The sequence below is a fragment of the Myiozetetes cayanensis genome, unplaced genomic scaffold, assembly GCF_022539395.1.
Source record: "Myiozetetes cayanensis isolate MyiCay16 unplaced genomic scaffold, myiCay2020 scf10, whole genome shotgun sequence".
NCBI classification, from domain to species: domain Eukaryota; kingdom Metazoa; phylum Chordata; class Aves; order Passeriformes; family Tyrannidae; genus Myiozetetes; species Myiozetetes cayanensis.
Genome location: NW_026086605.1, coordinates 34,812,596 through 34,832,113, shown reverse-complemented (window position 1 = coordinate 34,832,113; position 19,518 = coordinate 34,812,596). Strand labels below are relative to the sequence as shown.

Here is a 19,518-nt window from a genome sequence, read left to right as displayed (position 1 = left end):
TGCTGCGAGTGAGCCCCCGGAGGAGATGCTGCCCTCGGGAAGGTGGAGAGCAAGCCTGGACATGGGGGTCCCTGGATACCGGGGACCTGGTGTTGCCGTGGGAAGCAGGGATCGAGGGGCAGTCCCGTGCTGGGTGTCCCGGTGTCAGTCCCGGGCCGGGGTCCCGGTGTCAGTCCCGGGCCGGGGGTCCCGGTGTCAATGCCGTGCCGGGGTCCCGGTGTCAGTCCCGGGCCGGGGTCCCGGTGTCAGTGCCATGCCGGGGTCCCAGTGTCAGTCCCGGTGTCGGTCCCGGTGTCAGTCCCGGGCCGGGGTCCCGGTGTCAGTGCCATGCCGGGGTCCCAGTGTCAGTCCCGGGCCAGGGTCCCGGTGTCAGTCCCGGGCCGGGGTCCTGGTGCCAATGCCGGGCCGGGGTCCCGGTGTCAGCCCCGGGCCGGGGTCCCGGTGTTGGTCCCGGTGTCAGTGCCGTGCCGGGGGTCCTGGTGTCAGTGCCGTGCCGGGGTCCCGGTGTCAGTCCCGTGCCGGGGGTCCCGGTGTCAGTCCCGTGCCGGGGTCCCGGTGTCAGTCCCGTGCCGGGGGTCCCGGTGTCAGTCCCGTGCCGGGGGTCCCGGTGTCAATGCCGGGCCAAGGTCCCGGTGTCAATGCCGGCCGGGGTCCCGGTGTCAGTGCCGTGCCGGGATCCCGGTGTCAATGCCGGGCCAAGGTCCCGGTGTCAGTCCCGGGCCGGGGGTCCCGCACCCCCCTGCCGGGTCCCTCGGGGGCGTGTCCGCCACGTGCGCGCCGCGCCGCAGCCAATGGGGAGGGCGCGGGGCTGCGTGGCGGCCAATGGGCGCGGGGGGCGGTGCGGGGGGCGGGGCTCGGCGGTGCCCGCGATGGCGGCGGCCCCGCCGTGCTGCGCCGTGCGGGTGCGGGGCGCGCCGGGGGCTGCGGGGCCCCGCGGCGGCTGCAGCGGGGTGGTGCTGAGCCGCCGGCCCGCGATCGTGCTCTGCCCTGCCGCCCCCTTCGCGCCCTTCCTGCGCGCCGGCCCCGCCGCCTGGGAGAGCCCCGCGGCGCTGGCGCCCAGCGCGCTGCGGCCGTGCCCGCGGCCCCGCGTGTTGGTGCCCGGGGAGCGGGGCGCGCCTTGGGAGCTCGGGGCGCGGCTGCTGGCGCTGGTGCCCTGCGCGCCCTTCCGCAGAGCGCTGGAGCGCGGCTTCGGGCCGGCCGAGCGGTGGCGGTTCGGGGCGGCGGCGGAGGATGAGGAGGGTGGCGGTGCGGACCCGCGGGCGCTGCCCTGGTTCGCCTGGCTGCGGGTGCCCGCGCTGGACGAGCCCGCGGGCGGGTGGGCGGCGCGGGGCAGCGCGGGCTGCCTGCGGAAGGGGCAGGCGCTGCTGGCCTGCGGGACCCCCTTCGGAGACCTGTGCCCCGAGCTGTTCCTGAACACGCTGAGCCGGGGGGTGGTCAGCAACCTGGCGGGCGAGGAGAACGCGCTGGTGCTCACGGACGCGCGCTGCCTGCCCGGCACCGAGGGCGGCGCCGCCTTCGTGCCCGCGCCCGGCGGGCCGCGCGTGGTGGCCGTGATCGCCGCGTCCCTGTGCTGGAAGGGCGCCGAGTGGGTCGGGCTCACGCTGCTCTGCTCGCTCGCCGCCATCCTGCGCGGCAGCGCCGCCGTGCTGGGCGAGGCCGCGGTCGCGGTGCCGCCCGTGCCCGCCTGGGTGGCAGCGGTGCCGGCGAGCAGCGGGCGGGACCCGCTGGGCTGGACGGCGCTGGTGGAGTGCGGCGCGACGTGGGGCTCCGGGGTGCTGCTGGCGCCGAGGATGCTCCTCACCTGCCGGCACGTGGTGATGGCCAGAACCCCGCTCCGTGTGACGCCGGCAGCTGGCCCTGGACGGTGAGCGCGGCCGCGCCTCGCCTCGTCCCCCTCCCCGGGCCTGCGAGTCCCCCCCTATGACATCTCGTCTGCCTTGTCCTCAGGGATGCCGCAGACCTCAGGGGACGCGTGGTGTTTGCCACCGAGGAGTCGTCCCCCTTTGACGTGGCCGTGGTGGAGCTGGAGGAGAGCGTGCCAGGCTTCCTCCCCCCGTGCCTGGCAGACACCTTCCTCCCAGGTAAACGACGGGGGGGGGACGCGGGGTGTAGCGGGGGGAAATTACCCCCTCTGCACCCACCTCCTGCCTCCCCCTTTCGCCCCCAGGAGAAGAGGTGAGCGTGGTGGGCTTCGGTGCCCTGGGGCGGGTGTGCGGCCCCTCGGTGACAGCGGGGATCCTCTCGGCCGTGGTGGCAGTGGAGGGGCAGCCGGTGATGCTGCAGACCACCTGCGCCGTGCACGGGGGCTCCAGCGGTGGCCCCCTCCTCTCCTCCCGCAGCGGGTGCCTCATGGGTGAGCCGGGGGTGCAGTGGGGAGGGGGTCCCGTGGCTGCCCCCTGGCCAGACCCGGTGACGTGGGCATCGTTCCTCTCCCTGCCAGGGATTGTGGCCAGCAACACCCGGGACAACAGTGCAGGGGCCACCTACCCCCACCTCAACTTCTGCATCCCCATCACGGTCCTGCAGCCCCTGGTGGTGCGGTACCGTCGCACCCGTGACCCCGGTGCCTTCGCCGGGCTCAACTGCGCGGCACAGGGGGTGCGGGCGGCCTGGAAGCTCCAGCAGCAGCCAGGACCCTCCAGCAAGCTCTGACCCCCCCATCCCAGGGGGCTTGTGCCGTGGACCGAGGTGCCAGGGGTGGAGCTGCTGCAGCCCCTTTTCACTGTGGGGCCCGAGCGCCTGGACCCCACAGAGCCGGTGGAGGGTGGGCATTCTGAGGCAAGGGACACCACACAGTGCCTTTGCCAGCTGCTGACAGGCCCAAATTGGGGAGATTTGGGGTTTGTATTGTTTTAGTTTCTCCCCTGAGCCATAAATGCTGTGAGTTGAGGCCCTGGTGTCCCGTGGTGCTGAGCGGCTGTGGGGGGTGGTGGTGGGGGTCTTGGCTGGGGTGTGGGTTGGACTAGGGGAAGAACAGGTTCTGCAAGGGATATTCTGGGTCAGGGGTATAGGACTGGGTCGGTGTTAGGGTTGGGGTCCAGGATAGGGAGGGCAGATGAGTCCTGCTGTGGCTCAGGACTCTGTGGGAGTGGGGATGAGGTTATTTTGGGTCCGGGGGTTCTGGTTAGGGTCAGGAACTGAAAACATGGGGCATATCCTTGGGGTCCTGGAGGCTGTCCAACACTGGAGTGGGAGCATATTCTTGGGGTCCTGGAGAGAGTCAGGAGCTGGAGTGGGGGCACAGCGCTGAGGAGGGAGGTCAGTTCCAGCACCACGTCAGCAGAGAGCCACTGCTCGTCCTGCGTGAAATTGCGGGGGCTCTCCCCCGCCGCCGGCGGGCGGGGCCGCGCGGAGGGGCCGGGCCGGGCCTGTCCTGTCCTGCAGCCCCCCGGGATGTCCCTTGCAGCAGCGCAAGGGGTGCGGGGAGCGCAGCAGGTGCAGCGAGCTGGGGCGGGACTGTGACCCGGGACAGTGTGCATAATCCCCCAAAACCCGCACCTAAATCGAGCCCAAAAGAACCCCAAAGCCCAGAGCCAAACGCGGCGGGATGGTGCTGGCCCCGCCCCCCTGCACGCACTGGCCCCGCCCCCTGGCCGCCCGGCCCCGCCCTGCCCGTCTCCAAGAACGCCGCTGTCCCCGCAGGCTCCGCCGCCGCTCCCCCTTCCCCTTGTCCCGGGAGAGCTCCCGGACGGGCCCGCGGAGCTCCCCCCGCCTTTCCCCGGCCCCAGCAGCGCCCGCCGGGGCTGCGGCGAGCGGAGGGGCCGGGCCAGGCCGGGTCGGGCGGGCAGAGCGGGTGGGGCGGGGCCGCAGGGACAGCGCGGGCTGCGATTGGACGGACGCGCTCGAGCGCTGATTGGGCCGCGACTGCCGGGCCTGCGCAGCCGCCGCTGTTTGTTCGTGAGGGCTGACTCTTTTCTTTTTTTTCCTTTTTTTCCCCTTTTTTAAAAATTTTTTTAATCCCATTCCGTGCCCCGGGAAAAATCCAGTCCGGGTTTTCCCCCATTCCGTACTCCGGGAAAAATCCAGTCCGGGTTTTCCCCCATTCCGTGCTCCGGGAAAAATCCAGTCCGGGTTTTCCCCCATTCCGTACTCCGGCAGAAATCCAGTCCGGGTTTTCCCCCATTCCGTACTCCGAGAAAAATCCAGTCCGGGTTTTCCCCCATTCCGTACTCCGGCAGAAATCCAGTCCGGGTTTTCCCCCATTCCGTACTCCGGCCAAAATCCAGTCCGGGTTTTCCCCATTCCGTACTCGAGAAAAATCCAGTCCGGGTTTTCCCCATTCCGTACTCCGGCAGAAATCCAGTCCGGGTTTTCCCCCATTCCGTACTCCGGGAAAAATCCAGTCCGGGTTTTCCCCCATTCCGTACTCCGGCAGAAATCCAGTCCGGGTTTTCCCCCATTCCGTACTCCGGCCGAAATCCAGTCCGGGTTTTCCTCCATTCCGTACTCCGGCTGAAATCCAGTCCGGGTTTTCCCCCATTCCGTACTCCGGGAAAAATCCAGTCCGGGTTTTCCCCCGCCCCCCCCCCCCCGCGTTTTCCCGGTCTCTCCCGGTGTTCCCGGAGGACGCGGCGGGACCGGCAGTCCCCGGAGCTGTGCGGGGCCCGGCGGGAGGAGCTGGGGGGCTGCGGTGGCGGTCGGGGCTCGGCTCGGGGCTCGGCTCGGCTCGGCTCGGGGCTCGGCTCGGGGCTCGGCTCGGCTCGGCTCCCGGGGCTGGCAGGGCTCGCTGGGGAGCGCTCGGTGCCCGTTCCGTGCGGGGTCTCATGGGGAGCTCCGCATTCCTCGGGGAATGACCCGTCCTGCGGCTTCTGGAGGGCTGAGCTGAGCTCAGGACAGCGCGGTGAAGTGAAAAATCTCCTCAGGTGCTGCTCTTGTGTAACTGTTTTCATTTTGAAAGCTGCAGAAAGAGTTTTAAAGCCTTTTAGTCACAATGCAAGAGCCAGAGCTGTCCATCTGGGAACGTTTCTGGTCTATTCTAGCGTGTGATGTATTTCAAGAAAACAAAACCAGGTATCAACGTCTCCCCATTTATCTGGTGATCCAAAAATGAACCAAATAATTTCAGCTCCGCAGCATCTTCAAAAACACACCTAAACCTTTTACTGGTGTTACTGGTACTAGTGTTACGTGATACTTGTGAAAATACTAAACTTTTTTGATGTGCGTGAACCGGTGTTTAGTGGCTCTTTCTGGAAGAGGTGCTGCTGGCTGGTGGCTTAGTGCTTTGGGAAGAGCTTTTTGGGCACAGGGGACACGTTGCATTTGAATTGCTTGGAAGGTTTGCAGATCTTGTGCCTGCTCGTTGAGGGCAGTGCTGTAGGGGTGGTGTGAGCCGTGCCTGGGCACCTGGCTTTGGAGCTCTTTGGCAACTGAGAGCTAAGGCTCAGGGCAGGGTAGAGGGGAATGAAAAGTGGAAGTTAAACTTGGTCTCAGGGTGGCTGTGAATTTTGGAGATGCTGGCATAGGTCGTTTTGTTTATTGGATCCAGCTCATAACAAATAGGGAGTGAGTTTGTGTTTCTAACAGCGCAACTTTTCCTACCGTGGACCACGGTTGATGTACTTGATAAGACACAGCAGTTCTTTTCCAAAGGGAGACCTGGTGGGATTTTCATTTCCAGACTACTTCTTACCCCTAGGAAACTGTTCCAAGTGAATCACACGCTATAACTGTCTGAAGAAATGTCTCCAATGTTATCCAAGCAATGACTGAGATGTCTTTCTTAAAGCTTTTAGGCTTGGTGAATAAAATCACAGTCCTCTTAATTGTTAAGATGTAATTACTGCAATATGGACACAAAAATCTTATATTTCCTGGGGGAAAGACCACTTGCATACCACTGTTGTAATGTCATCTGCTCCTTCCTCCTCTGGGGGTTCTCTCAGAAGCCTTTTGAATGAGTTTTAAAACAAGCAGTCCTTGTTTTGTTTTGTTTTCTTAAGAAAATAGCAGAAGGCAAAATAAAGTGTTTCTGAACTTCTGAACCCCGTTCTGTGCTTTTTGTTCATTCCTTTGCCTTAGAAATGAGATTCTTCAAACGTTCCAGTGTAACAGGGGCTCTGAGTGTCTTTGCTCCCGGAACTGTTGTTTCTGCGGGATGAAACCTCAGGATCTGCCAGAGCACAGGGAATTCCTTTTGCAACCTGAAGAAATCACCCTCTGCTTTCTGCACCGAACAAGAGGAAGATTGTGCCTTGAGCTGTCAGCAGACACTGGTGCCTGTCAGGGGCTGCACAGGGGGTGCCTTGGGAGGAGCAGGTGGCCAGGTAACATCTGTACCAGAAACCACCTGCTGGAATGACATAAAATAGTGAACTCTTCCAGAAGGGCATACAGCCCCGGGCTCTTGTTGTCCCATGAGTGGGACAAGTTTGTTGGGCCTTTGCATAACATAATTGTTCTCCCCAGTAGCCAGAGAGGTGGAGAAGTGGACAAGGAAGATGTATTTACGGGTTCTTGTATTTAAATAGGCCTTGGAAAATCATATCCCTGAGTCCTCTTTCAGTTCAAGCCACAAATCTTTTCTCTGGATTTACTGGAGAATTTAAGCTTGGCAGCACTTTGCAGTTTTGCTTTCACAGAGCAAAGGGGACTATTTCAAATAACGATCTTGTTGGCACTATAGGAGCTTTTTAATTACTAAGGTTTGGCTCTGTGATATTCTTTACAAACCTGTGGGAGAGGTGAAGGTGATTATGAGGTGCACACCAGTATTAAGTGCTGTATTACTCGTATGTAATGTTTATATTTCAGCTCCTCCTGTTTTGCATGCCTGCACATAATGCCTCAGGCTTGGAAGATGACATGTTTCAGCCTTTATTTTCATATCTGAGAAGAGAAGAGCAGTGAGAATAAATATGGGGTAGGTCTGGAAAGAGAAGATGAAGGGACTATCTGGGAAAAGAGGGATGGGTCAGGGTGCTGTTAGGACTAAAAAGGAGGGAAAGGATTCAGGTTGGATCCATGAGCACTGACCAAACCAGAGGCCAGCCCACACCTGGCTGCTGATAATGTGGAAGAGAATAATTGCTGTTCCACTGATGGGCACTGCCTCAGGTCTGCTGCTCTTCTGACCTCACGGGCGTGATCTCTGTTCTGTATCGCGGTTGTTGATGTAAGGGAGATCCAAACTTACGTCCACAGCTGGGTGATATTTGGACCTACATGGTCAGAAGCGTTACCAAGCAGGCTGCTCTTACTACTGATGGCATCTAAAGAAGTCCTGTAGGAAACAGTTGCTCCAGAAAAAAAAGAGCTGCCTTGGGCTTCTGCAAATCTGCTGCTCTGACATGGTGTGTGAGGATAGAGCCAGAACCAGGGAGGAGGAAATCAGAGCTTCAGTCGGGTGAGGGTAAATGATGTCTCCTCTTTCTCATTCAGCTGAGTTTCTGTGTTGAAACTTCTTGTTCTTAACTTCCTGAGGGTTGTCTGGTAAAGAGAGGGGGACGTAAGTTTCAGTTTGTCTTTCTCGGTTGCTTTTATGCACGGACACCACCGGAAGGCCAACTTGAAACCAGAACGAAACCTGTGAATGTGAGAAAAGAAATTCAGTGGGGAAATGATCTTTTTAATTGCACAGAGAATGAACAAACTCGTGACTCGGTTCTACCTGTGGATGACCATGGAAATAAAATAATTTCTATTGCAATCAAAGCAGTGAGGTGGAGAGCTAAATGTATAAAACCACAGAGGGGGGTGCAATAGGAGTTTATGATCAGATTTCCATATATTTTAAGTAAATATATAAGATCAGTGAAATGGCAGGCTGTCTGATGTGCTCAGTGGATGAGGCTGACCATGCTGGTAACAGCATTTGAGAGACACAGAGCACCTGAAGAAAATACCAGTTTTTACCCACTGGAAGCTTTTTTTTTTTAAAAAAAACATGAATAATTAAATGAGGAAGCCGTCTGCTTTCTGAGAGAGGAGGGAGAGGGCGTGTCCAGGTGTTCCATGTTAAATACAGGTTGGCTAGATGGGCTGCAAAACTGTCTTCTTTTGCAAGCTTACAGGCAGGGTGCTGTTCGAAACGAGCCTCTCAGCGTCCCTCTGGAGCTGAGCATTTGGTCATCCTGGAACTCACTGCATGCAGCCAGGCTGAAGGGAGAGGCGGGCTATGGGTGCAGGATTTGGCACGGAAGATGCACGGGCAGCCGGAGCAGCTCCCACGCTCTGCATCCCGACACACCAGCACAGAGCAAGAGGGACATCTTTTGGCACGATGGGGTTGTGCTCTCCCAGCTGCTGCCTCGTGGGGACTCCCTCGTCCGTGCTCAGATGGGACCTGCAGCAGGACCCCCCTGGGCTGCTCCTGCTTCCCCGGGACTGGGGGAGGCTCAGGGCTGTGCTGGGGGGGTGGCCTGGGAGGAGCAGGTGGCTGAGCCAGCCCAGCGTGAGCTCAGCAGATGCACCGCAGGGATTACAGACGCCTCCCTTGGAAGTAGAATAGTCTGCGTGTGGAACTGGGTTGCAAACGTGGCTGATTTTACATGGGCTTGCCTGCATTTTATCCCGAGGCAGAAAATCTTGAGGGCTGAGTTAAAATCTCACTCAGAGTGTGCCCCATCTCACATTATCAGCAAAGTATAAAATAAGTTGTTCACTCAGGGCATGGACTGCAGTTGAAAAATCCCAGCTGTTCTCACCTCCAGAGCTTTATGCTTTTTCAGGCTGAGGTTTTTGTTTTCTCTGTGCACACACACGAGCACACTACTCACCTCTGGTTAAGGCAGCAGTATATGATGGGGTTGTACATGGTAGAGCTCATGGCAAGGAGGAAGACTGCAAGATACACCTGCTGAATGTACTTTTGCTGGTAGATGTCTTCCTTAAAGCTCCCCAGGATGAAGTAGATGTGATAGGGCAGCCAGCAGACAGCAAAAATGACCACCACTACCACCATGGTCTTCACAAACTGGGAAAACAAAACCAGGGGGTTATTCCGGGTGATTGTCACTCCGGGTGATTGTCTGAGCTTTCTGGGGCAATGGGAAGTTCTGCTTTTGTTTTGGATCTGGTTTGCCCTCAGGAAGTGCAACGCATGGAATGTAGACCTGGGCTGCTACGGCAAAGAAACCAGCCCTGGTGTTGGAAACTGGGAACAGGGAGGGAGTTAAAGCAAATGTTTCCTGGTGCACCGAGTGGAATCCCTGCAGAGGAGTTGCTTGCAGCTCCGACGGAGAGATGTGTGGGGAAATGAGAACACTGCTGTCATGCTGAAACCTCTGCACCCTGTCAGGAGTTTTACCCTGGTTTATCCTGCAACACGTGGCTCTACTCTCTGAGGAGTGCTGTGAGCCTTTGTTCCTTGAAGGAATCACCTTTTTTTTTTCAAACTTGCTGGGGGATGCTCTTTACCCCCAGCCCAAAATATTTTGTTAACTTTTCGTGCCCAATCCCACGAGATTTTGTACCACCCGCAAGCTCCATTTTGGAATTAATTTTAAGTTTCACTTCTGACCTTTTTTTTGGCATTAAGTTGGTGTTCATAGCGGACCCTGTGGAGGTGGTTGCCTGGAACTGCGCTGCTCCACAGAGTGATTCCTATAATGCTGTATGCAACAAACATCACCATCAAAGGCAGCAAATAAATCAGCACGATCACAGCAATGTGGTACCTGAAAGAGAAGGACAAGCAGGGTTTTTCACAGTCGGAATGGCTCTCGGAGGGCTCTTTCAGGAATTGTCTTTTGGACATGCGTGGCTGGCTCCCATCAACTTCAGCCACAAAGCAGAAATTTTGACTACAAACGTTGTTACAGAGACTTCTGTAAACAGCAGAACCTCATCTCTCCTGTGGTGTGATGAGGAGTCCTTGGGCTGGATTCATTGCTCTTTCAAGACAGAGTAACATAACTTATCTTTCACCAAAGGGTGACAGTCTGTGGTCACCTGCACTGATCTTTGCTATCCCACTGCAGTCAGGAGGGAGAGATGGCTGAGACTCGTGGCTGTGAAACTACCAACCTTCAAATCACAGGAATGGAAAAGGAATAGTCCAAAAATTATACAGGAACTTGATGAATGCAACAGTGGCAACAGTGGAAAAAACCTGGATCGGGGACAGCAAAAGGCTGCTGACAGTGTGCACCAAGATGCAGAGAGTGGGGAAGGAATATTGCCTGTCTTTGTGTAGCTGGCTGTTTCTGTTTCTAACTCTGTCTGCACACTTAGGTATCACCAACAGGCTAATGGTTACTGCTCCAGCTGAAAGCACTGACATCTCCTATTTTACCTCAGCCCTTCCCAGCTTTCCATGTTACCCCACAAACTTCTGCTGGTTCCCTCGTGCTGGGGGTTGATTATTTTAAGCAAGCACCATTTATGGGAAGGGAACAACCTGCTCACTCAGCTACAGCAGCTGCCAAATTAACATAAACAGTGTGAAAACTGGGATTAGGCAGGAGGGCTCTGGCACACGCCGCTGGCAGTGACCCCAAAAGGCTGGGTGGGTGCAAATGGTCTTTCTCAGTATGACAAAGCTCTGGGGTTACTCCCAAATCAGCTGCTTTGAGAGTGCTGGCAAAATGGGTGTTGGGGGCCCTCGGTGGTGTTTGCTCCTTGGGGGTGGCTGCAAATACCAGAGCACTGGCTGCATACAGAAAAATACTGTATTTGTGAAATGTGGCAAGTTTGTCCCTGCCTGTCTTCCTCCTTTTCCAGTTGCCCTCAGAGCAGTGTCGCTTTTGGAGGTCTAATGATGTGTGTGGAGTGCAGCAAAGCCCTTTTAGGGTTCCCATCCAGGGAGGAGGAGAGAATGTAAGCTTACATCCTCTTGCTAAGCTTGAGGACATGCAAAAAGCAACTTTTAGTCCTGTAGCTTTACTGCTTCACTGCAAAGTTAAGCTGTCACCAGAAAAAAAAAATCCTCTGTGGTTAAGATTCTTTATTCTGGTTAAACTTCTACGGATTCATTCCCTTCATACCCAGTATTTCTCAGGCACTGGCAGTCACAGTGCATTGTTTAGGGTGATTTTTTTTACTTGTTTCTAATCATAATTATACACATTTTTCCCGCAGAAAAGGATTTTCCTTTGTTCTGAAGTCTAGAAATCCTGAAGGCTGGTTTTACTCAATTGCAAAGGATTCAGAGGACCCACAGTCAACAGCAGAACTCAGTTCTCCATTCTTTTGGGTTTTCTTTGAGTTTCTTAGTATTTCTGTCCCTCATTATTTGGTCTAGCACATGAATGGCTGCACGTGGTTTTTTCTCCATGGTCTGTGTTGCAGGCACCTGTCCCAGCAAATCCATCACTCAGTATGATTTCTGGGGAGCAGTGGCTTCCAAATTCCTCTCTAGGAGAGGTGCTGACACCTGCAGATCTGAGGCTGCTCAGGGGCAGTGAGTTAGTGAATGATGTGTTGTGGTCAGGAGCTGCTGCTCTTCAGCTGGAGATCCCAGAAAGAACCTGGTGTGAAAACCTGTTAGTTTGGTAATAACTAACCTTAGGAGGCACCCAGCTCTCTGCCAGAGATTAGGGCTGAGCAAGGAAAAATGTGCATGGAGCTGGGCAAAAGCGTGCAGAGTGAACTCAGGGAGTTTAGCACTTGGTTTTGATTTGAAAAATGGTTTCCACTTTATTAATGGCTTTGTTCCTTTTCCGCAGTTCTTCCATTACTACTTTGCATAAATACGTTCTGCTTGATAAATCTCTCAAACTGCTCTGTGTATCACATGCTTTGAATAACGAGTAATCACAGCAGATCCCCTCCATGTGGGGTATGGCTTGTTTCATCTGTTTGAACAATCTTGTTTTAAAGCAGGAGGAAATCTCTGCGAGGCTTAGGAACTTCTGGGAGCGCAGATGCGTGCTCAGATAGATCAGGCTAAAAAAACCTCGGGATGTTTGAAACATGCTCCTCTAAGGATTTATTTTCCTTTTCTCCTCACAAAGAGCAGCATAATTTTTAACTAACTGCATGGCTTCTCAGCATTAAAGATGCCCAGTTTCCTCCTGCCCCGGGGGGGAAGAAAATCCAAAATTTTCGCAACCAGCGTTTACTGCTTGTTTAGAGACTTTTGGCACTGGCTTCTCTTAAATCCACCAAACTCTGTATTTGGGGTTTCTAGATCTTATGACCCGTTTTCAAAGCAGGGCAGGATGGCACATGGCCCTTCTTTATCCTGAACCATGATCACCTGGGAGCTTTTTCCCCCAGCTGGCTTTAACTGAGCGTAGATTGGCTGCCCAGCCCTCTATTCCCTTGCCCCTCTCTCCCAGCACTCCCCCTAACCAGCAGTTTGAGATGGAATTAATTTCCTTAGTGAACTTCTGCCCCAATTGAGGGGGATTTATCGTTTCTCTTACGTCAGCCGGTGCTTGGATCCGACGTCATCGGGCCAGACCACGATGCACTTCGTGGTTCCGTTGTCCGTCAGGATCTCGGCGTAGAAGCACTGCGGGAAGGCCAGCCCGAATGCCACCAGCCAGATTATCCCAATGATGACCCTGGTGCTGCCAGCAGAGAGCCTGGGCTTGAAGGGGTGAATTATGGCCATGTACCTGCAAGAAACGTAGGTAAGGCTTTCGTAGTTACATTGGTAACCTGTGCAGCACATGGAGCAAGGACTGTGTAGTGGACTTTATTAATACAGACATTTTGGTAGGTTCCAGGCCATAAATCATGGAACTGGATCCTTTCTGAAGAGAATGATTGCAAGGTCTTAGGGCAGGATGTATTAAACCCATGTGGGTGGATGCTTCTGGTCTGGGGAGGAAGCAGTCATCTTACGTCTTCTGCATGTGGTCTTTGCAAATATTTCCCTTATGGAATTTTTCATAGAATCCCAGGATGGTTTGGGTTGGAAGGGACCTTAATGATTACCTAGTTCCAACCCCCTGCCATGGTCAGGGACACCTGAGTGGGCTCCAAGCCCTGTCCAACCTGGCCTTGAACACTTCCAGGGATGGGGCAGCCACAGCTTCTCTGGGCAATCTGTGCCAGGGCCTCACTGCCCTAACAGGGGAAGAATTTCTTCCTAACATCCAATCTAACCCTGTCCTCTGTGTGTCAGTGTGAAGCCATTCCCACTTGTCCTGTCATGCAAGGCCCTTGTAAAAAGTATTCTCTCTTTCTTTTTTCCCTTCTTAAATTAATTTTTCAAATTCTTTACCCAAAAAACCACAGCCAAGTATGGTGTTTCCTCCTAAGTATGCTGATCTCTGATGCCTCATTATCACAAGAGCAGACTGGGGTCTTGAATATCCTCTACCCTGAATTTCTCCCCTCTGATTTTTAGCTGTGGAAAACTTGTGTTGTTCCACCCCTGTCTGTAAATGCCGGAGCACTTGTGCTTGCAGCGGAAGGGAAGTGCTGACCTCTCCTTCCCACACCTGCTCAGAGCCCTCACAGCACTTCTGACTCTTGGATTACTCATGAGCCCCGGGGCACTCTCTGGTTTTAAGTTCCCTGTGTGGAAACACGCGGTGTCGTAACAAGTACATAATCAATTATGCATTTCTTGTCATGCTTCCCCTGTTCTTTGTCATGGTTGTTACAAAGGCAAAACAGAGTGGCAAATGCCTATTGCCTCCGAGTTTTCATAGCAAAAATCATGGCAAATTGTGCTGTCCCTTGGCCAGGCCGGTGGGAGGGAGCTCTGCAGGACAGGGTTGCAGGGCAGCAGAGCCTTATTTAGCTATAAAATTTTCATGTCACCTCACTTTTCATTAGCTTGTTGTGAGCAGTGTTACACAGTGCTCGAGTCTGGTCAGGGAGGAATCCAGTGGAATATTCTCCAGGGTGTTTGCCCACAGAAGTGCCTGAAATGATCATCTGTGGCTCTCAGAGAATGGCAAGCCCTGGGAATAGATGATTCCAGTCCCTGTGCTGTCACAGCCCACGTCAGAGTGTTACAGGGCTGCTGAATGGAGGCTTTCCACTCGGCCAGGGGTGAGCTGGGATTTTAGGAGAGCTAAAGTTGGGAGATTTACCAAACCTGCTGAGATCTCCTGGCCACTCTTGCTGTGTGGCAGCACTGCCTTTGCCCTCCTGCCGCTCATGCTCCCTGTGCTCTCTCTCCGTGCCCTGCTCCGTGTGACATCCCAGGATGCTGGGACCACAGCCCTGGCACCCTTTCTCTGGTCCTCCCCCCATATAGACAAAACACCATTTTGGGCACGCTTGTGCACTTTCCAAACAGGTCCTAGGAGCCTTTGCTAACTGGGAAACTGATAAACTACGTTTGTGCCTGGAGCACTGCAGGGGAAAGAGCTGCTCCGGGACACAGAGCAGCTTGGAATGGGGAAACAGAGTGATCCTAAACCCAGTATCACCAGGGAATTTTCCACAGAGACCAAGATGACCCAGAGCTGTCACTCCTTAGCCTCCTTCCTTACAAAAAAAATGCTTCAAAAGACATTGTTTATCGAAGTTAAACAGCGGAGCCTGAGTGGGCAAGTCCTCACAACAATAAATGGAAGCGGCGAGTTTCCAGGGGACCGTGGCAGGGTCTATTTTAAGGCTAAGCAAAGAACAGCTAAATATGGTGAGTGCAGTGAGGTGCCAAGTTTTCTTTCTGGTCCGTGCCACGTGACTGAAGAGATTTTTGGCTGTATAGGTGCTTTCATCTGGACAGCTGCAGGCTGACAGACACGTCACTCATCCCCATCCCTGCGCTTGTGAGCGCTCCTTCCAGCGGCCGCAGGGGCCACTGTCCTGTCCTGTCCTGTCCTGGGCCGTGTCCCCGGCTCCGGCGCGGGCTTCAGCGGGAATTACACAAGGGGGAAAGCCCTCATTCCTCTCCTAGTTTGTTTGTCTGGTGAGATACGCGTATTGATTTTTTTTCCCTGAGGCCGCCTGTGCCGGTGTGAACGAGCTGCGAGCGGGGCGGGACAGCTTTTTGGATGGCTCCCCTCCCCAGGGAGCTGGAAGTGCCCTTGCTTGATAAGGAACAGAGGAAACCTGAAGGAAACTGCAAAGGCAACAGCAGGGTTTGGTGAAGGACTGCCAGTGTTTCTGGGTGCTGGGTCTGGCTGTCCCAGGGAAGACAAGGACACGGGATGGAAAAGGCAGAGATATTCCTGGTGCCAGGCAGAGAGTGGAAGTAACAGAGGGAAGACAGGAAGGATGGAAGGAAGGACGGTAGAAAGCCTAGAAGGGAGCTTAACCTCCTCTACTTCTTGTACACACCATCGCCCGTAAGAGAGGAAATTCCCACGAACTTGTGGCCACTTTCTATTAAAAAGAAAAACAGCTCCATGTTATTTAACAATGAGCTGTAAACACAGTCAGACTCCACAAATTTAAGCTCAAGTAAACGTGAATTGGCAGACGGAAGAGAATATTATGAAAGTACCAAATTACCCCAGAAGTCAAACAAAATCACTGTTATTACTTCCCTCCCTCTTGGAATAAGTCATTCTAGTGAACTATGGGAGCAGACTCTGCCATTTCTGATCTAATTCCCATTATTTGTGGTGTTTTGCTGGACTCACAGCAGGATTGAGGATGCTAATACTTTCAGGGTCCCACGGCACATTCTCATTTCTCTGGAAATATCCTTCTGATGGTTTAAAAAAACAAACAACATAAAAAACCCTAAAACCCACAGAAGAGTTTGCAGGATGACTGGGAAACAATTTATGGTCAGTAATGTGGGAACAACAAAATACCAGCCACTTCCACTAGTTACAGATTTGGGTGTGATTCAGGCCAGGGATAAGACAGAAGATCACATCATAATTAGCATCAAACCCCATAGTTTGGTATTTCTCCCACTTTGCTGATAAGGCCCCTGACATGGTATGTAGGGGCAAACTGCACAAAGTATTGCAGTGATTTTTTTTTTTTTTTTTTATGATTTACAGTGGATTTTTTGGACCTTGTCTTCTCCGTTCTCCTCTTACCTCTCTGCAGCCACGGCTGTCATGGAGTAAATGCTCACAAACATTGCAGTGATGGGGAACCAGTTCTGAAACCTGCAGAATTCCTCGCCAAAATACCAGACGTTGTGACTGGCGTAAATAAAATTGAAGATGGTGTTGAAAGCAGACATCAGCAGATCCGAAAGAGCCAGATTCACGATGAAGTAGTTGGTAGCAGTCCTCATTCTCCTGTGTGCAAGGATGATCCAGATGATGGTGGCGTTGCCAATGATGGATGTGATGATGATGAAGGAATAGGTGATAGCCCACAGAGCAATTCTCCACCCTGGCTGGGTGAACTGGGTCACCCACGTCCAGTTGCCGCTGTCCTCGAGGGAGTCAGCCTGTGAAACGTTGCTGGCATTAAAAACAGGCAACATGCCCGTGGCTTTCTACTTCATGCAAGTGTAAAGGAAAATCTTCTGGCATTTGCTCGTTTTCTTGCAGTAGATGCTGGTGGTGTGAATTTCTGTGCAGGTAACTGAGGGCTGTTGAAAAGACACGAGGCTGAGGTGCCTCGTCCTCTCATCCTGTTTTCCAAGGGGTGCAGTGCAGTTCCAGGAGGAGATGAGCGATGCCGAGGGTGTCCTCCTTCTTCCCTGGCATTTTAACCTCCACTTGAAGAGCAAAACCTAACAAACATCTCTCTCCCTTAAGTTTCTTTTTTCCTCTGAAAAGGAAGAAAAAAGATGGAGGGAAGGAAAGTGTTTTTTCCAGGTCAGTGACAAGCAGTGTCTTCCTTTAGATTACTTTTAGGGCCAAGAAAATATAAATAGAAGTATCAAGCCATAAAACACTTCAACCCAAGTGGAAATTCGTTTCCAGGGCAGGGATTTTTCCAAAGAACCAGGTGTCTGAATCCTCTGCAGCGGGACTGAGGACATTTGCTTCTCTTTCCCTGTGTAACTGCTGAATGCGAGGCAGGAGTCGCACTGGGATAAAATCTCTACAGGTTTTAAGGGGACTTTGAAAGGAGGTGGAGTCTCTTCTGGGGAAAAACTAAACAACCAGTTTGACATCAAATGGAATGTGGCAAAGTGGTACTTGAAGTTTCCTCCCCCCCTTCTGTTTTTAATAACCTCTGAAATGGTCATGCTGCTGTATCAGGATTTTACAGGCATAAGTGCAAAGGTAAACTTTGCCAGATTTACCAGTGCTGCAATCCTTGAGTTTCCAGGACTCTCCCTGGTTTTGCCACGAGCTCTCACAGCAAGAGAGAAGCCGCATTTAATGCAATTCAGCAAGGCCCTTCTTTTTAGGTGGCTGCATCCCCTTTCCCAGGGTGCGCTCTAGAAATGTGGTGCCCTCACACCAGCAGAAGTTTCGGGTCCTCACAGGGAAGAGGAAGCCCTGACTCTGCTCGGAGCACAGGTTCTTGCTCGCTGCCAGCTCTTAAGTTCAGAGCAGAAACATAAACAACAAACTGAGGTTGAGCTTTCCAAGAGTACTTGGCACTGGCTCGTGCCTGCTCTCCTGGAAGCTGAAAGCGCTTCAGGTATGAAAACCTTTTTTCAGGGTTCAGAAAGCATGCAGGGTGCTGGGAGGGCAGTAGTTTGCCAGGTCCTGGAGCTGCAGCTTGTGCCAGGCTCTCCTGTAACAGGGCAGTATTTATCCATTCAGGATCCTCTCAACCAGCTCAGCCTGGACTCTTTCCTTCCTTAATTAATTTCTGGAGGCAGCCTTGGGATAACCCATCACCTAACCCCTGCAACTCTTTAAAGCAGATATGATATTACCCAAGTGTTGTTTTGTAAGAAATCAGCACCTGTGGTACTAAATATCTCCTTCTCTTCACAATAGACTTCCCTGCAGGCAATCCCACTCACTTCCCTACCCAGGAACTGCAAAACCACGCTTGTCCATATCTTCCAGCATGCATTGCAAAGCTGTTCCAGGCTCTTCTTCAAAGTCTTCTGCTGACGCCTCATTAAGCAGCTTATGGACCTTTCACTTTCTGTACACAGTCTCCAGGAGGGCTGTTCCTGATTTGCAACATGAATTCACCAGATAATAGCGTTCTTCAGACTTTTTCTTTTCCTTCACCTCTCAAATCTCTGCAAATTCCAAGGAGAACCAGAGCAAAACCCTCCCTATGTTTAGGTGAGAGCGCAGCTTAAGTGCTTTATCAGTCATGGAAAGCAAAGCATAAGCAAACACTTGGAAAAAGGACTGTACTTAATGACCTTCCAGTGGTGAAACCACTTGAAGACGGTCAGGGTGTCCAGGTTTCCTAGGAACCTTCTTCTGAACCGTCTGCCCTGGTTCCTGATCTGTTACTTGGGTGATAATCGGAGAACAGTCACCCTTTGGTCAATATTTCATTGTACAAGTCAGGAGGGATTTGCTTTCCTTTATCCACACCCACACCTTTTATTCCTTTGCTGGTTGTGCATTGACAAGGTTATCATCCTGGAGCCCTGCCAGTGACTTAGTGTGTGCTGTCAACCTTTTGACTTGAAAACTGGAGTGATTTCTGATAAAGGTGGGCTCCAAATTCTTCAGGGAAGTCACATTTGCCTGGGGTAAAACTCATCTCTCCAATGATTTTGGAGTTATGCCAGAGAAGGGGACTATCTGGGAGAAGGGTTTTTGGGTTTGGCTGTTTTCACTGTTGTTTTTATTATGGGCAGGATTGTTCAAGGCCAAATGTTCCTGTGTTGAGTCACTGATCCCAGGTCTGAGCAAAGGGTGAGAGATGCAAACAAAAGATGCAGGTCTGCAAGGTCAGGAAGGGTGACTGAGAAATGTTTTGTGTTTTGGAAACATAATACAAGGTAATACAGGCAGTAGAGGGTTTAATTGTATTGCAAGTTGGACTGCTTTGAGAGGAAGAACTTTTGTCCAGGGAACAGGTCTGAGAGCAGGACCATGAGCATCCACCTTGGGTGGGGGAAAGTGCAGCTGGCCTGCAGCTTTATCAGCCAGGCACGGGCTGGAAGGAAGCAGAAAAATTCCTCTTAGTAGCTCTGAAAAGCTTTGGGTCTTTCTGACACACTTTGATGCAGGGCTGTGGGTTCAGTTCCTCTTCTGCAGCGTTCCTGTTCCCTGGGTCAAATGTTCTGCAGTCCATAGCTTTTGATGACTGTCCTTGGGACAACCCCGGTAGGGTAGCCCTGGAGATGAGTGAGGAAATGTGGAAGTTACTGATCCTTAATACGAACAAAACCATCAGTAGCTGAGCTATGGGATGGTCCCAGGAGCAGATGCTGTAATGCAGGATCTGCCTCAATGCTGGCAGAGATGCCAGACTCCTTGCTGGAAAACTGCTGCTCTGTGCTGCCTTGGGCTGAGAGGGAGAGAACACAACCAAGAAGGACCCTCAGCACCACAGGCAGTTCATAACATCTTACTTTTAACCACTGTTTGCTGCTGAACTGTACTAACTGTGCCCAGAAGTTATGTCATTTCAATGTACAAAGTCTGGGATTTAGGCAAAGAAAGAGGTTAGTCAATTATTTTCATACAGTTTCATAACAGGAACCTGTTTTGATGCATTGGCTCCGTTCAGAGTGAAAACAACAGGAAAACGGACACTCCTTTCAATCAGCTTCCCCATCCAGCTGGACCTGCCCTGAAATTTTATTTGCAGAAATCAGCACAAATGACAAGGCAAGGCATTAAGAAAGTCACACCAAAACTATTAATTTAAGTA

The 19,518-nt window shown here is 53.0% G+C and overlaps 2 protein-coding genes across 2 annotated transcripts; one reads left to right on the top strand and one right to left on the bottom strand.

Annotated features, from left to right (window-relative positions):
- The first annotated feature begins 869 nt into the window (after positions 1 to 869).
- TYSND1 (trypsin like peroxisomal matrix peptidase 1) lies at positions 870 to 2,919 on the top strand. The gene is made up of 4 exons (XM_050305652.1): positions 870 to 1,864; positions 1,948 to 2,081; positions 2,168 to 2,353; positions 2,441 to 2,919. Exons 1-4 carry the CDS (start codon positions 870 to 872, stop codon positions 2,650 to 2,652), a joined length of 1,527 nt encoding a protein of 508 aa, XP_050161609.1. The 3' UTR covers positions 2,653 to 2,919.
- Positions 2,920 to 7,329: 4,410 nt separating this feature from the next.
- Positions 7,330 to 16,523, bottom strand: TACR2 (tachykinin receptor 2). The gene is made up of 5 exons (XM_050305694.1): positions 15,849 to 16,523; positions 12,309 to 12,503; positions 9,461 to 9,617; positions 8,718 to 8,914; positions 7,330 to 7,525 (listed from the first exon to the last, which is right to left on the bottom strand). The coding sequence occupies exons 1-5, from the start codon at positions 16,244 to 16,246 to the stop codon at positions 7,330 to 7,332; spliced, it is 1,143 nt and encodes a 380-aa protein (XP_050161651.1). The 5' UTR covers positions 16,247 to 16,523.
- Between the last annotated feature and the right edge of the window lie 2,995 nt (positions 16,524 to 19,518).

What these genes read in the sequence shown, in the direction of transcription:
- TYSND1 (XM_050305652.1), top strand. Translation starts at nt 870, where the DNA reads ATGGCGGCGGCCCCGCCGTGCTGCGCCGTGCGGGTGCGGGGCGCGCCG. An exon ending in GGCAGACACCTTCCTCCCAG is followed by an intron (nt 2,082 to 2,167) that starts GTAAACGACGGG and finishes TTTCGCCCCCAG; the next exon opens with GAGAAGAGGTGAGCGTGGTG. An exon ending in CCGCAGCGGGTGCCTCATGG is followed by an intron (nt 2,354 to 2,440) that starts GTGAGCCGGGGG and finishes TCTCCCTGCCAG; the next exon opens with GGATTGTGGCCAGCAACACC.
- TACR2 (XM_050305694.1), bottom strand. Translation starts at nt 16,246, where the DNA reads ATGTTGCCTGTTTTTAATGCCAGCAACGTTTCACAGGCTGACTCCCTC. An exon ending in ACAGCCGTGGCTGCAGAGAG is followed by an intron (nt 12,504 to 15,848) that starts GTAAGAGGAGAA and finishes CGTTTCTTGCAG; the next exon opens with GTACATGGCCATAATTCACC. An exon ending in AACTTAATGCCAAAAAAAAG is followed by an intron (nt 8,915 to 9,460) that starts GTCAGAAGTGAA and finishes TTGTTTTCCCAG; the next exon opens with TTTGTGAAGACCATGGTGGT.